The sequence below is a fragment of the Tetranychus urticae genome, chromosome 1 (genome assembly GCF_039701765.1).
Source record: "Tetranychus urticae isolate SD_2017Ah chromosome 1, NJAU_TeUrti_SD_1.0, whole genome shotgun sequence".
NCBI lineage: Eukaryota > Metazoa > Arthropoda > Arachnida > Trombidiformes > Tetranychidae > Tetranychus > Tetranychus urticae.
The window spans coordinates 4,805,570-4,819,321 of record NC_142958.1 but is presented as its reverse complement, the minus strand read 5'-3'; the positions used below and the strand labels follow the sequence as shown (position 1 = coordinate 4,819,321).

The 13,752-nt window shown below is 32.6% G+C and overlaps 1 protein-coding gene across 2 annotated transcripts in view; it reads left to right on the top strand.

Moving 5' to 3' along the window:
- The window catches only part of LOC107368324 (protein turtle-like), a 130,355-nt gene extending 118,071 nt beyond the window's left edge, over window positions 1-12,284 (top strand). For both annotated transcript variants that reach the window (XM_015936136.3, XM_015936145.3), the window contains exons 12-16: window positions 6,746-6,883; window positions 7,369-7,484; window positions 9,700-9,957; window positions 10,741-11,346; window positions 11,456-12,284. In XM_015936136.3, the coding sequence (XP_015791622.2) occupies window positions 6,746-6,883; window positions 7,369-7,484; window positions 9,700-9,957; window positions 10,741-11,346; window positions 11,456-11,631 (1,294 nt within the window). In that variant the 3' untranslated portion in view covers window positions 11,632-12,284. The remainder of the gene's footprint in view (window positions 1-6,745; window positions 6,884-7,368; window positions 7,485-9,699; window positions 9,958-10,740; window positions 11,347-11,455) is intronic.
- The last annotated feature ends 1,468 nt before the right edge of the window (window positions 12,285-13,752 follow it).

Below are 13,752 nucleotides of genomic sequence, written 5' to 3'. Positions count from 1 at the left end.
CGCTATTGAGTCACGAGCTTCCAAATTCAATATTGTTCAATTTCCCTGAAACTCTATTTTCTCAGTTGCTTATCAATTTCACGAGATTAAAATTTGCATTTGTATATGAAAATGAACTTTGAATGTGCAATAAAAAGGAGTAAATTAATTCTTTTCGTGCGTTTTTCTTCTTCTTTTTTTGACTTCTTTTTTTTTCTTCAAATAATTTCCATTGTTCCCATTCCTTTGACTTAAGTCAATTCATGCAAGCAAGAAGCCAAAACTCAGAAGCAGAAAAGTTAATGGCTTCAATAATAATGTCTGGGCAAGAAGAAGAATTCAGATTCTGGTTTAGAAGAAAAAGAAAAATATTTTTATTATGTTTCCAAGTTTTTTAGCTTTTCTTCCCTCTTCTCGAGTAACGTTTTAAAATTGCAAGAAAATCCGCTGAGATGAAGAGCAATAATTTGAATTAATCTTTATCACCTGGTTGGAGTTTACAAGATTAAGGTCGAAGAATCCTTTTTTTGTATCTCAGGTAGAAGTAAAATTATTCAGAAAACTTTTGTTTAAACTTAATGGTTGAAGAAAAAGAATTTTTACTTTTTTCTTTCAGAAAAAAAAGTTTCAATGTTGAACTTGGCTTATTGGATAGACAAGTCGAGATGAAGAGATGTAAAGGGAAGAAAAAATTTATCACAATAAATGAATAAAAGTACATTAGAAAAGTTGAAAATAATGTTTTTTCCCTTTTTTCTTCTTCTTCTTTTCTCTTCTTTTTACAACAATTTACATTATTCTTGAATTTTGTGGCTCACCAGATAATTTGACTTGAAATGCTGAAGAGTAAAGGCATTTTCACTGTTCTGTTAACAGGCAAATTGTGTCTTCATTTGTTGAGGCCATTTTCTCTATTCGTTTTTACTTTGCTTTTCGTTGAAACGTTGTACAATCATTCCAAGTAATATTCAGAGACACTTTATTTCTCAGCCTTTTTGTCACAATGAGTAATGTTACAGACTGTGTAATCATCAAATTCGAGTTGAATTTACTTTTTCTACTTTCTTTTCTCAACTATTCTTTGGTACCATTTGCATTTGTAAGCTGAAAAACTTGTTAGAAATGAAAAGTTTGAAAATCATTTCAATCTTGACAATTTACAATACCAATGAATTTTATTGTTCAATTCGTGAAAATTTACTCCAGTTAATGAATAAGAAAATTGCCAGCGATTGATTTCAACAATATTTCTACTGTAATATTCAGTGCTGTTTCTAAAAATATAAAGTATGTTTCGATCGGAGTTTACAGCCCAGAGATTTCCAAGAATAAGAAAAATTGATTTGAAAATAACTTTGGAAAAATAACTTTATTGAACATTGTCTTTGGAAACTCAGTTAGTGTTAGCGAATTCCCGAGTTTCATTAGGGTTTCTTGATCTTTGTTTTTGCTAATTTTGCCGTAATTTCTTTTCCAAGCAAATCGTCAATATTTTCATATCGAAAGCTTTTGATGATACGGTCTCTCACGTTCAATCAATCCATTCAATTATTCACAGTTTCAGTCGAGTAGCTTAACTTTGTTGTTTCATTATTTAATCATTCAATTAAACGTTGATTGTTGAGGGAAGCAGAAAAGAAGGCAATTTTAAAGCCTTTTATGGCAACTCATTTTTGATACTCAATGTAATCCAAGACACAAAAAGGTTGACTTAAAATGGTAATCAATCAAGCCATGTCACTCCATGTCGACCTTTTTCAAGGAGTAAAAAGTTTAATTAATACCAAGACATTACTTAGTCCATCAATTAATTTCTCAACTAATATGATCTTTCATCACAATATCTTGACAATGACTTTCCATTGAGCTTCTCAACCAATGCTGAGCCAAAACAACAATTGAATAGTTCAATTTTCACGATAATTTCAGGCTTTTACTCGACACTTAATTGACATTTGATATCAAGCCATTCAGATGGATTCAGATTTTGAGGTGAAAACAAATGACAGTTGAAATGGGTCAATAGTTTAGCTCTTTAATCAGTTGACAAAATTAGCGGTTACATCAAGCGGCATCAAGCGTTTGTTGATGGATAAAAGTTGATCCGGTAAATGATGGTTTTGGGCAATTTTCAAAGTCAACTGAGACTATTCACCTAAAAAAATAGTGTTGATGAGTTGAAATTAAAGTTGCTCTAAAGGTTGTTAAGAAAGTGAAAAAAAAGTGAAATTTTCATCATGAAAAGATCCAGGAAAGAGTGAAAAGAAGAGTAAAAGAAGAAAGATGATTTGAGGAATGAAAAATATTGTTTCATAACCAACAACACAAGTAGCTAAAGAAGGATTTCCTGTGAAGTCATGAGAAAAGAGGAAAGATTAATGGTGAAATGACATCTTTGATGATGATGATGATGATGGTAATGATGATTTTATCCAATGGTAATAATAAGAGTGAAAAAAGCGACTGAGGATAAAGTGATGTGCTTTTAAACTCCATCAGCTAATAAAAAGCATGAAAGATTATCATTAGTCAACAAAAGCCTATCTAATTATGAGAGGAAATATGATCGAGTCAATTAGTTTGTCAATAGTTTTGGCACCAAATAAATTGTTGCCATTACTTTTCCTAATCAATCAGTTAAAATTCAATTGATTCTCATTCAATTATAATCTGAAACATGATATTCCTCGCTTCATTCATTTGTAACAACAACATCTTCAAATGAAACTGAACTTTGCCAAGATAAACTATTTCTTGGGATTGCTAAACAGTTTGAGTTTATATTTTATGTTTAGTTTGGGGAAAACAAACACTTCGACCTTTGATATCGAAGTCGCTTCGGCTGCGTCAACCAGCTTCAACGGATCAACAGTTCCTCTGTTGTGGCTTCTTCAAACTGAATGTACATTAGTAACGAAAGGTGATTATTAAGATTATGAGAATGTCTTTGCGTTTGAAAGAATTTAGAGGTAATAGTCGTCGGTAAGTGAGGTGACCTGGAAATAGCAAAGAAGCCAATAAGAATGTTAATGTTTCGCATTCATCGATCTGGAGAAGGAGTGAATTTCGAACATCTCTTGTAACATTTAATGTCTCATTATTCAATTTTGAGTATCATTGGAATGCATTTACTTGTTTCTCTGTGATTTTTCATTTTCCATCCACCTTTCGAGCTTATAATTTTCTACTTTGCTCTTTCTTTTGGTGAAAAAAACGAAAAAAGATGTTTAGCCTCAAGGAATTTTGATAACATTTCGATATTTTTGGTTGACTTGGTGGTCAATATGTTATTACAATACGTGTGAGTCAAAGTCTGGCAAGAATGTGGGTTGTTCAGGGAAAAGGAAGAAAAAGATGAGAGCAAATGGCATTTTATGAAGCTTGATGTTATTGGATAAAAAAGGAGTGGATGATGAGGAGAAAAGAGGAAAACAAGGTGCAAGGATTGTGTAAAGATGAGGTAAGATGATGAAGATGTTGAGAAGAGTGGAAAAATGTTGACCATCATGAATGGAGAGAGAAAGTGGAGAGAGAATGAAAATGTCTCTACATGAAGAAAAGAGGTGAAAAATGTTGAAGTATCATTCATCAAAATTATTGCCTTAGGGATGCACCAGAATATAAACTATAATGGTAAATGTGCAAAAAGGCAAAATATGAGTTATTATTGAATAGTTGTTTCGTTACGATTGAACAACTTGATTCAGATATAAATGTAATATTTGAATGAATCTGCTTTTTTTGCTTTTCGGCAACATTTTTTTTTCTTTCCAACTCAACTAAATTAACCTTTTTTTCATTAGTTTTTAAAGTGCTCGAGTGGAAACAAAGAGATACAAAGTACAATGTTTACAAATGGCTATTGAAATGATTGAATTTCTTCATCAGGGAAAAGTTTAAACAAAAGGTTGATCCTGTCAAGTGCTGAGTTGATTCATTTTTGCCAATTGCCAAATGAAATGATTGAGACACTTTGACTTGTGCTCGAGGCTGTAAAGTGAATTTGAAAGTTTTGTTAAACTGATGGCTTTTTTGGACGGCAAAACATTTCATTCATTTGAATGAATAAATCATCAGATTCAACTTTTAGTCTCTTATGCAATTCCTGTGAGTTGAACATTCATCTTCTTCAACGAAAAGGTAAACTCGATAATGACATAAAATGTAAGCTAAGTAAATAAAAAGCTGAATTCGTTAAATACAGCTTTTAGAATGTAGAAGCTAGAAGCAGAATCTTTTTAGACTTTTTTGTCCATTTTTCCGTCTAACGAAATTAAGTGTTTGAACAGCTTTCCAAGTTTTTTCGGACTTTTCAATTTTCGGTTCGTATCATTTATCAATTCGTATTGATTCTCGATTATGCTTTAATTGTAAGGTTAATCAGTCGGGTTGAAGCGAACTTGAATATTGGTTCAAAGTTTTTGGCGTTATTTGTTGGTTAAGAATGCCATTTTACATTTGATGTAGAAATTTTAAGTGAAAACATGAAATGGCAAGAAGAGAAACTTGTAACACTTGATGTTATTCCAATTTTATATCCTCGGTTCATTGAATAATCATGTGAAGTGGAATTTAATTTTCAATTCAAATTTTGCTCGACTCCCTGTTTGACCATATAAAAATGGATGAAACTTTGCAAAGTGTTTAAAGTGGAAAAGCAAACAACAAAAAGGCTCACACCATTATCCATGTTAGCCACATTTATCCAAAGCTAAAGGAATAAAAAAGTGCAACAAGAAATAAGATGATTCAATCAATTTGCCGATACACTTATGGATGAGCGTAAAAAGCAAAAGGAAAATGGATAAAAGTTTGGCAAAAAGATGATCAAGAAAAGAAACAGAAACAATTCAATCATGAAGTATTTCAAGCAGCTATCATTGCACATTGAACATAAATATTTTTAAAAGCAGGCAAATGATTGAGAAAATGAACATTTCGATGCTACACAGCTTTTTTTACCATCGCTAAAAAGCCGTTTATTTACACAAAAATGAATCTGAATTCATATATTGAACACACTTTGTAAGTTAGTCTAATAATCAAACAAATGAGTGAAACTAAATTAAACACAATTCAAAACTCTTCTAAACTAAACATGATAGACTTTAATTTCTGGTTACTCATTGGGTTCATCTACACAGCTACTGAGCTAGAAGTTCAAATATTCAACTTGAAGATGATTCAGTTTTAAAAATTTAAAGCTAATCAGTATTTAGTTCCACTGCGATCCAACTCATTGCGATTATTACAGCTAAACGTTTTAACGGCTTCACTGCATGACGAATGAGCATCGGACAATCGCATCCAGACGCATTTAAGCACATTTCCATCATGCTTCTTTCAGAAGATATTGCCTGATCTTAGGAAGATCTTTAACTTTAGAATGAGATTGTGGTCGAACACAACACGAACAAAACTTTTGATAGAATTGTTATGATGTTTTGATGAGTTCGTCTTCGATTTTTGGTGATTTCGTTTTCTGTGGCATTTGTTTCTTTGAATGTTTTTAGTTGCAGTTTACTCTCACGTGCTTATGCCACGATTTTAAAGTATCTGTGTGGCGAAAAAGGGCCATCAATTGAATTTAATAGAAAAATTTATTGGAAAATATCTGGCAAGTGTCAAGTTTTCCACCTCATTATCATGATTGCTTGATTAAACTAATCGTTTTAAATGTTGCCTTTTCCTTTTTGTTTACCTTTCTCATAAGCCATCTTTTCAGCCCATTTGAAGCCATGAAGAAGATGTTGTTCACATTCAATCTTACCATGAACTTTATCCAAAACACTTTATCCTTATGTTTACTTCTTGGATTGATAGTAAAGATAAACTATTTAACCTTTCCAACTTTCACTTTACCATTTCTTTACCGACAAAAAAAGGACGAAAAGAAGATGAATAAAGACTGCAAAAGTTGTAAGCACATTAAACTGAACATTTGATGGAAAATCAAATTTCACCACTTTTCATTCTCAGGTTGAAAAAGAAGAGAAAAAATGATGAATAGATACTTGCAGGGAATGAGTGTTGAAATGTGTGAAAAGCTATTGTCACCAGAAAAGAAAAGAAAAATTGGAAAAAAGAAAAAAAAGTTTACTTTTCAATCCATGATCATGATCGTCTTTTGCATCCTAAAACCCAGATCAAAGCTATCAAAGACAAACAAAAAAGCCTTTTGAAACATTATCAACAATCAATTCCATATTTTCCATTTCATGATGAATCATTTTTGGCATCGCTCAAAACGAAAGTCCGAAAATGAAATTATTTCACAAAATTTGTTGACCAAAAAAGTTTTAATTTCAATTTGACCAAAAAAAAAGAACAAACTATTGTCGTTTCTGATCAAGTTAAATGCAATTTTACAACCAATTGACGGTTGATTACAATTTCATTGATAAAGGAATTTTCTGATTGAAAGAAAAGACCTTTTCTTGCAGAATCTTTCAACAAATTTCAAAATCGAAGTCGAACAAAAAAGAAAAGCAAAAATGCATTAACTTTGCCTTTGATTTGGCTGTTATTATATTTTCCACTCCCTGTCCTCTTCCATTTGCTGTAATCATCATGAAAAATTTTGATCGACTTTTCCTTCCATTCCATGGCCACCATTAATCTTTGAATTCAACATTTTTCTTTCCTTTCCTTTCATCATCTTTTTACCATTGTAAACATATTTTATCCTCTACTTTGGATACACTTTCAACTTTGGAACAAAAAAATTGGACGAAAAAAAAACTTCTTTTGCATCTCATCCTTATAGTTTAGTTTATGGAGTAGCTCTTCATGAGACAATTCATCTTGAATGTGATGTGGATGCAAATCCATCTCGAGTTTCCTTCCAATGGAAACATCAATACAATTCCGAGTTGCTCCAGTTTAACCAAGTTAATGACACAAGGTAATGTAACATTTGTTTTGTTGTTGTTGTTGATGATAATTGTGAAGAGAAAGTAAATGGAAGAAAAGTAAAAGTGTAAAACTTAATAGGAAAAAATAGTAATGAAATAATAGAAGGAAAAATCTTTCAAAATGATCATCATCATCATATTAGTTGTTATTTAACAATATTACTCTCATTTTGCTTTCGCTTACTTTACTTTCTCTGTTTACTATTGAATTAACTTTATTCATAGTTAAACTCATTATAATCAACTCAACAATCATTTAACCTTTCCTTCCCAACCTCTCATCATCCATCCACCTTTTATACCATCAACTCCGCCTTCTTGGAGTAACTTTGATTTTTCACCAACAATTTACTCTCATTTTCATACAACAACTCTCTCCATTATCCTTCAATCTTGTGCTCATCATCATTATCATCATTATCTCATTGATTTTACTCTTTGCCATCTTGCTCTTCCATCGAAAACTGTTATGCAGATCAACTTTAAGCTTTTCACCCCATGAGCCTAATGATTATGGAAAGATTGACTGTATTGCCAAAAATGAAGTAGGACTTCAACAGAGAGCTTGTACATTTCATATAACCTCATCAGGTAAGCCTTCAAATTGTAAACCCAGGAAAACCTTGTTACGAAAACTTTCAAGACAAAAGTTTTTCATTAGTCCATCTCATTAATCAACTCTTGGTGCAAATCATAATTGAATAATCTCAAGTTCGGTGAACAAGTTAATTGCAAAATTTTGATTAAAATTCAAATTTTATTAAACTCTAGCCACAGTTAAAAACGTTTTACTTCAAAGGTCAAGTTTAATCAGACTTACAAGGCGAAGTGCCTAAGTAATACTTTTTGGGCAAGTCTTGAATTGATAGAAATGAGAGAAGAAAACATTTCTGATAAAATTTTCAAATCTCCAGATTTTCGATTCAATTTTTATTCGATTTTCAAGTTCAATCAGATCTGTGGTGATGAACTGAACGGATAAAAAAATCTTTCAACTTAACAAGGGACAATTTCATGTTCGAAGTAGAGTTCAATCAAATCGCAAAACTTTTCCCAATGAAATGTTTCTACTGTTTCTACGTAAATAGATTTTTAAACAAATGAAGCTAAGCGCGTTTTTAAATGATCTTTAAAAAAACGGCGGAAATTCCGTTCATCATTTATTGAGTTTCTTATGAATATATTATTATAAAAACTATTGTATATTTTTTTGTTCAATGATAGTTCTGTCTCGATTCTGTCCATACACTTAGCAACTTTTCTTGTTAGATATTTATCAAGTTTCGATTTTGAAATGTGAATGTTTCAATTTTTCAGGTTCGACTTTTCCTGAGAAAAGGTCGCATGCAAAGTGAGTTTCTTTGTACAAGATTTGATGAATTGAAAGTGTAAACGAAAATTTAATCTGATTAATGTTCAACTTTGAAAGAAATTTTCCTTTGAAAGAGAAAGAGAGAAAAGTATCGAAATGATTCGATGAACCATTTTTCATTATCTCAATCATTTCACTTCTTTTCATTTCCTTGTTGTTTCATTTTTTCTTCCCTTCCTTTCCTCTAACTCTTATCCTGTCACCTTAACATCAACTCTGTTTCTTTGAGCATCATCATGATCATTATGTACTCGAAAGACTGGAGACCTGAAAAAGGGTCAAAAAATGAGCAACAAACAAGCAGAAAAAGCTTGGACATGGAACTTGGAAAGAAGAAGCATAAAAAGAAAAGGAAAAGAAACAAAAGTCTTTATTACAAGAAAATATCATAACCTGGCCATCCTTCACCTCCAACTCTTCATCTTATCCTGTTTTTTCATCCTTCTTATTCTCATCCCTCTTCTCTCCCCAGTAATCATGTTTGAATCATATCTTGTTATTTTACTTTTAGTCTTAATTTTTCACTCCCAGTTGTTCTGATTCCTTTTCCACTTTTTGTTTTCACTTTTTCTTCTTCTTTTCATCTTCACCATTTCCCAATCCTCTCTATCATCATCATCATTTTTTCCAAGACGATCCTAACTGTTAAATATCCTTTAAGCCTCAACAATAACTTGCCTGTTTTCCTTGAGCTTATACAATGTTCAACAATAATCAAGGTTAAATGGAAATATAATCGAAGCTCATGTTATTACTTTTCCCTCTTTTTTTCTCGTCTTTTATTGTTATTCTGACACTTTCACCTTTCTCTTTAGCTCCTTAAATTGAGGTTATCATCTCTCAAGTAATCATCCAGCAAAAGTTTTGACCTTAACAGTTGATAGATATTTGTTGTTCATTCAACACTGTCAACTGGAAAAGCTCAGTAAATGATCATCCATTTTGGATAAACTTTTTTCTTCTCCAAATCAATTTATCATATTGTTGGGTGAAAACAAACAGTTGAATGGTTTAATGCAAAATTGAATGAATAACGAAAAATTGAAACACTTTTTTTCTCACCACAAAACTTGAGATTGTTCAGTTGAGTGAATTCAACGAAATCAGAGTAAATCTTAATTACCAAACAGCAAATGATTAAGGTGTTAAGTCGACACTGTTGTCGTTAAATAAATGATGGGCTTACAGTGAGCCAAACAAGGTAAACCTAATTGACTAAGAGGCCCAATCTATTGTTTTCACGAGTCTCGATGAAAACCAATCAAACTAATGACGGTTATAATGACCATGCATTATGGTTAAACCTGTAAGGTTGTCATTCAATACAAGACTTGTTGACCGAGTAATTTGGCTTAATCGTTGTGCGATTTGCGAGAAATAAGTTTTTTCATTAACATTGAAATTGAGCCAATTTTGGATTCTCTTTTTCTCCAGATCCACCAAATTTATCCTTTCGATGTCGAATTGCCAATCAAAGTGACGAATCTCTTATGGTCCATTGCTTACCTGATGTTCGAGTCAATTATACTCAAGAAGAGGTTAAACAAGGAGAAGACAATTACAACCCATCTCGTGGTCTATTCATTTATCCAGCCTCTTTTTTCACTTGCCAAGTTTTCCGCAAAAACGAACCATATCCTATCGCTAATGTGTCCAAACCGTTAAATGTGCCCTATCAAGTGCACTCATATGGTAAGTTTACCACAAAGGCATACAATTATGAATAGATATCTGATGAATCCGATTCTCAAAAGGAATGTTAGAAACTTTGACTTTCGAGTTGAGACTTAGTGGGTTTGTAGGAATATGGAAGTTCATTTATGCAGTCAAAAATTGTCTGATTGACAGTGCCCAAGAAGCCGAGGATCAAAAGTTTTCAAAGGTGATGGTGATATCGTGAAAACTGTAGATAAATTGCAAAAAAAGTGTTGAATTGTCAATATTTACCAACCGTTTGTAATGAATGTATAAGTTTCTGCTCTTTAAACTCGAAGAGGCAGGTTTAAAGCAGCCGTTGTCCGGCAATAGAGAATTTTGTTTGACAAATAAAGTACATTTAGTTGACTATCGAAATTTTCATCAGCAAAATGAGTTTGATCTGGTTCTTTACTTGTAAGAAAGGCAATCTAAGTTTCAACTTGAAATTTGATTTTCTTGAAAACTGCCAGAGAAAGTTTTCAATGACACAAATGGACTCACAATATGTCCTTATCGATTGCGCTATGTCGCATAAAAATCCTTCAGATACAGTTGGGGGAAGCTCCCTTGTCAGTATTTAACCCCTACAAACTTAACTCTCTGTAAAAGTCCCAACTCTTACCTCGAAAGAAAAGTTTTTACACTTTTTCTTTCTTTCGTGTGCCTTTCCTAATATTCATTCATAATTGTTTTTCTTGATAAGCGAATCATCTTTGAATTCGCACCTTTTCAATGCTATTCTGCTCTTTGCTAATTTTTCTTTTCATCTATTTACAGAAATCAATTTGATGCACAATAATGAGATCAAATTTTTAATCAATAACCTTACACCCGAAACAAGTTATCGAATCAAATGTTTTTCACTTCACTCACGTGGCTCAAGTCAAGTTATGTGGTTATCTGGTGAGACTTCACAGCCTGCTCAAAAGTTGATTGGCAATGGACGATCAAATTTGTTGACAGTAAACGGCCGCAACATTTTTACTGGGAAACCCATGTTGATGGCTTTACTTTTGGGCATAATTGTAGTCACACTGATACTCGTTTCTCTTGGAATCATTGCCATCATTAGAGTTCGTCGTACCCATCGGCATGTCATCGGATTGACGCGCTCTGATCTCGACAATTCACAGGTTGGCCCTGCAGGTGGAACCATGTTTGATGAGGGTGAAGAGGTTTGCTGTTGTGATGACGAGTGTTGCGATGAAATGCTTTTAACAACCACAACAGTTCAACAACAAGAGCAACGAGCAAATCAGTTTAATTCAGTTGAAGCGAGTAAAGGTCCGCCTGATATTATACCTTCCATTGGCTACTGTTCACCAAACAATAACTTTGACTGTGACAAAAGTAAAGACGAAGACAAGTTTATTTCATCCTATGGTAAAGATTGACCTTTTTGTGCATAACTTAAGCGCTAATACTTTAAGCTTCAAGCTATTTTACTCCAATTGCGATACTTTTGACTTACTTTTGTTTCAAATTTTTTCAGATAAATTTGGAATGGACAAATGCATAACTATGGAGCCAATATCAATCGTTAGAAATTCATCTTCTCAAAGCACACTTGAAAGGAAAAGTAGCACGTTAGAATATAAAAAGGAAATGGCCAAAGGAACTCGAGTTGATTTGATTGGTGGAAGTCCAAAGTTCGAGTCTACCGTTTAAGTTTTTCAGTCCAATCTAGAGATGCACATTCTAAGTGATAAACAATTAACAATTTTGTTGAGTCTTTAAATCCGTGGCAACAGTAAAGACGCTATCAAATACTCATGCCTTTTACTGTTGATGAAGGTCAACGTGAAAAGGCGAAATTACTATCGATCTGTTTGCATGAAGCACATTGATCATTAAATTGATTGACTATCGAAACGTGAAAATGGCACATTCAATGTGATGGTATAAACTGCGCTGCCTGTTAACGCTGCCAGGAAATCAATTCAAGGAATACAAATCGTGCAAAATCGAATCTTACTCGGTGTTTATTAACTCGAGAACTGCGCTGAGTAAAGAGAAAGACAAGGAAGAAATTCTTCTCTTTTCGTTACTTTACCTTTTAGCCTGATTTACTATTATTGTCATATGTTGATACAATCATTTCATTTCGCATTGCCCACTTATGAATTGACCATTAATGCGAATCATCATACTTTAAGCATTTCTGTGATAACGAAAAATGTACACATATTATGTTAAGTTGGTTTATTTAATGTAAATATTACAAGCAACAAAAATCAATTGATTGTAAGAAAAGAAAATTTGTTAATTGTAAATGAAAAGACCTTTGAGATTAAAGCAAATGTTGAATAATATTGTTTAAATCCAATGTAACGCACTTAAATCATTTATGGGTTTAATGGGTTAAGGTGTCAATAGGTAAGCTTAAACCAAGCAAATAGATTTCATTTAAGTAAATTGTAGCATGTTGCGTTCAAATCTAAGACGGATGCACCTTAATACTAAATCTGATAACGATCTAATTAAAAATAATTCCGGATCGATTAAGCATGTAGCAATGGTGAGCTTGTTCCGAATGACAAAAGTGGGGTAGTTTTGAATGTTAGGGCCATCCAACGATAATGAAAACAACGACGAAACAAACAAATATTAATTTTAATGCAAAAATGGATTTTAACTTATATTGGAAGATGTTTACGGCTTTATCATAAAAATATTAAAGGAATAAGTTCTTAACAATAAAAATTCTGTAGAAATTCTGTTTTTATAGCGCCATCTCTCGTCTTTATTTTAACTTCGCACACAGAAAGTTTCAAATAGCATTGCTCCTGAAGAATTGAAACGGTTTAACTTGTTATTTAAACTGTATTTAAACATTGCGTGTTTCGTTTTTGCCATTATGCTATATTCTTTTTGTTTTTATACGCAATAAAGAACTTCGACTCTAAAAAGAATTGTGTTCACATCCATCAGGGGCCGAGCGATTGCATGGAGTCTGATAATGAACACAATGCAATTAAGTCAAGATTAAATAATCGATTTTTGAATTTCAGATATACCAAATATTGAATAAAGCCTAATCTCCATTTGAATAAATTTTCCAACTCTTTAGGTGTCGGGCATTTTTTTCATTTTACGCCTCCATGCAGGCATAACTCACGAACGGTTAATGCTCAAGACCTCAGACTTGAACTATAAGCTTATTCAGATTGCTTAATTATAAACTCGAGTGCTCAAGGTTATTCAAGGTCAAATCTTCATTTGACCTCTAATTGACTTGAAAGGTCATTCTCTGCAATCGCAAAATTTTTCTGGCCCAATAGTGTTAGTCACATGTTCATAATTCATACTGGATAAAGGATATGAGGATCACTTAACATGCAGGCAATCAGGAAAAATTCTTTCCATCTTTCCAATGGTATGAGTTATGAACATGTGACTAACACTTTCGAGTCAGAAAAATTTTGCAATTTCAGATAATGACCTATCAATGTCAATAAGAGGTCAAATAAAGACTTGACCTTGAATAACCTTAGCACTCGAACTTATGGTTGTGCAGATCATGTGTTCAGTGCTTTAATTGAAAGCAACCTATGGAAACATCGACCATTAAGAGAGATTGAAAAAAAGCTATTTTTCATTGTTAAAAAAATAGTGAAAATCCTTATTTTGAAGTATTTCTAACTTTAAATGTAACATCTCACATCTTCCAATATCAAACATATCCTCGCTTATTAATAATTAAAGTCTACAGACAAAGTTATCGTTATTAACATTTGTGTCCAACTCCTGCATCTTCTGGACTTTCTTCAGTTTACCAATGACAACACC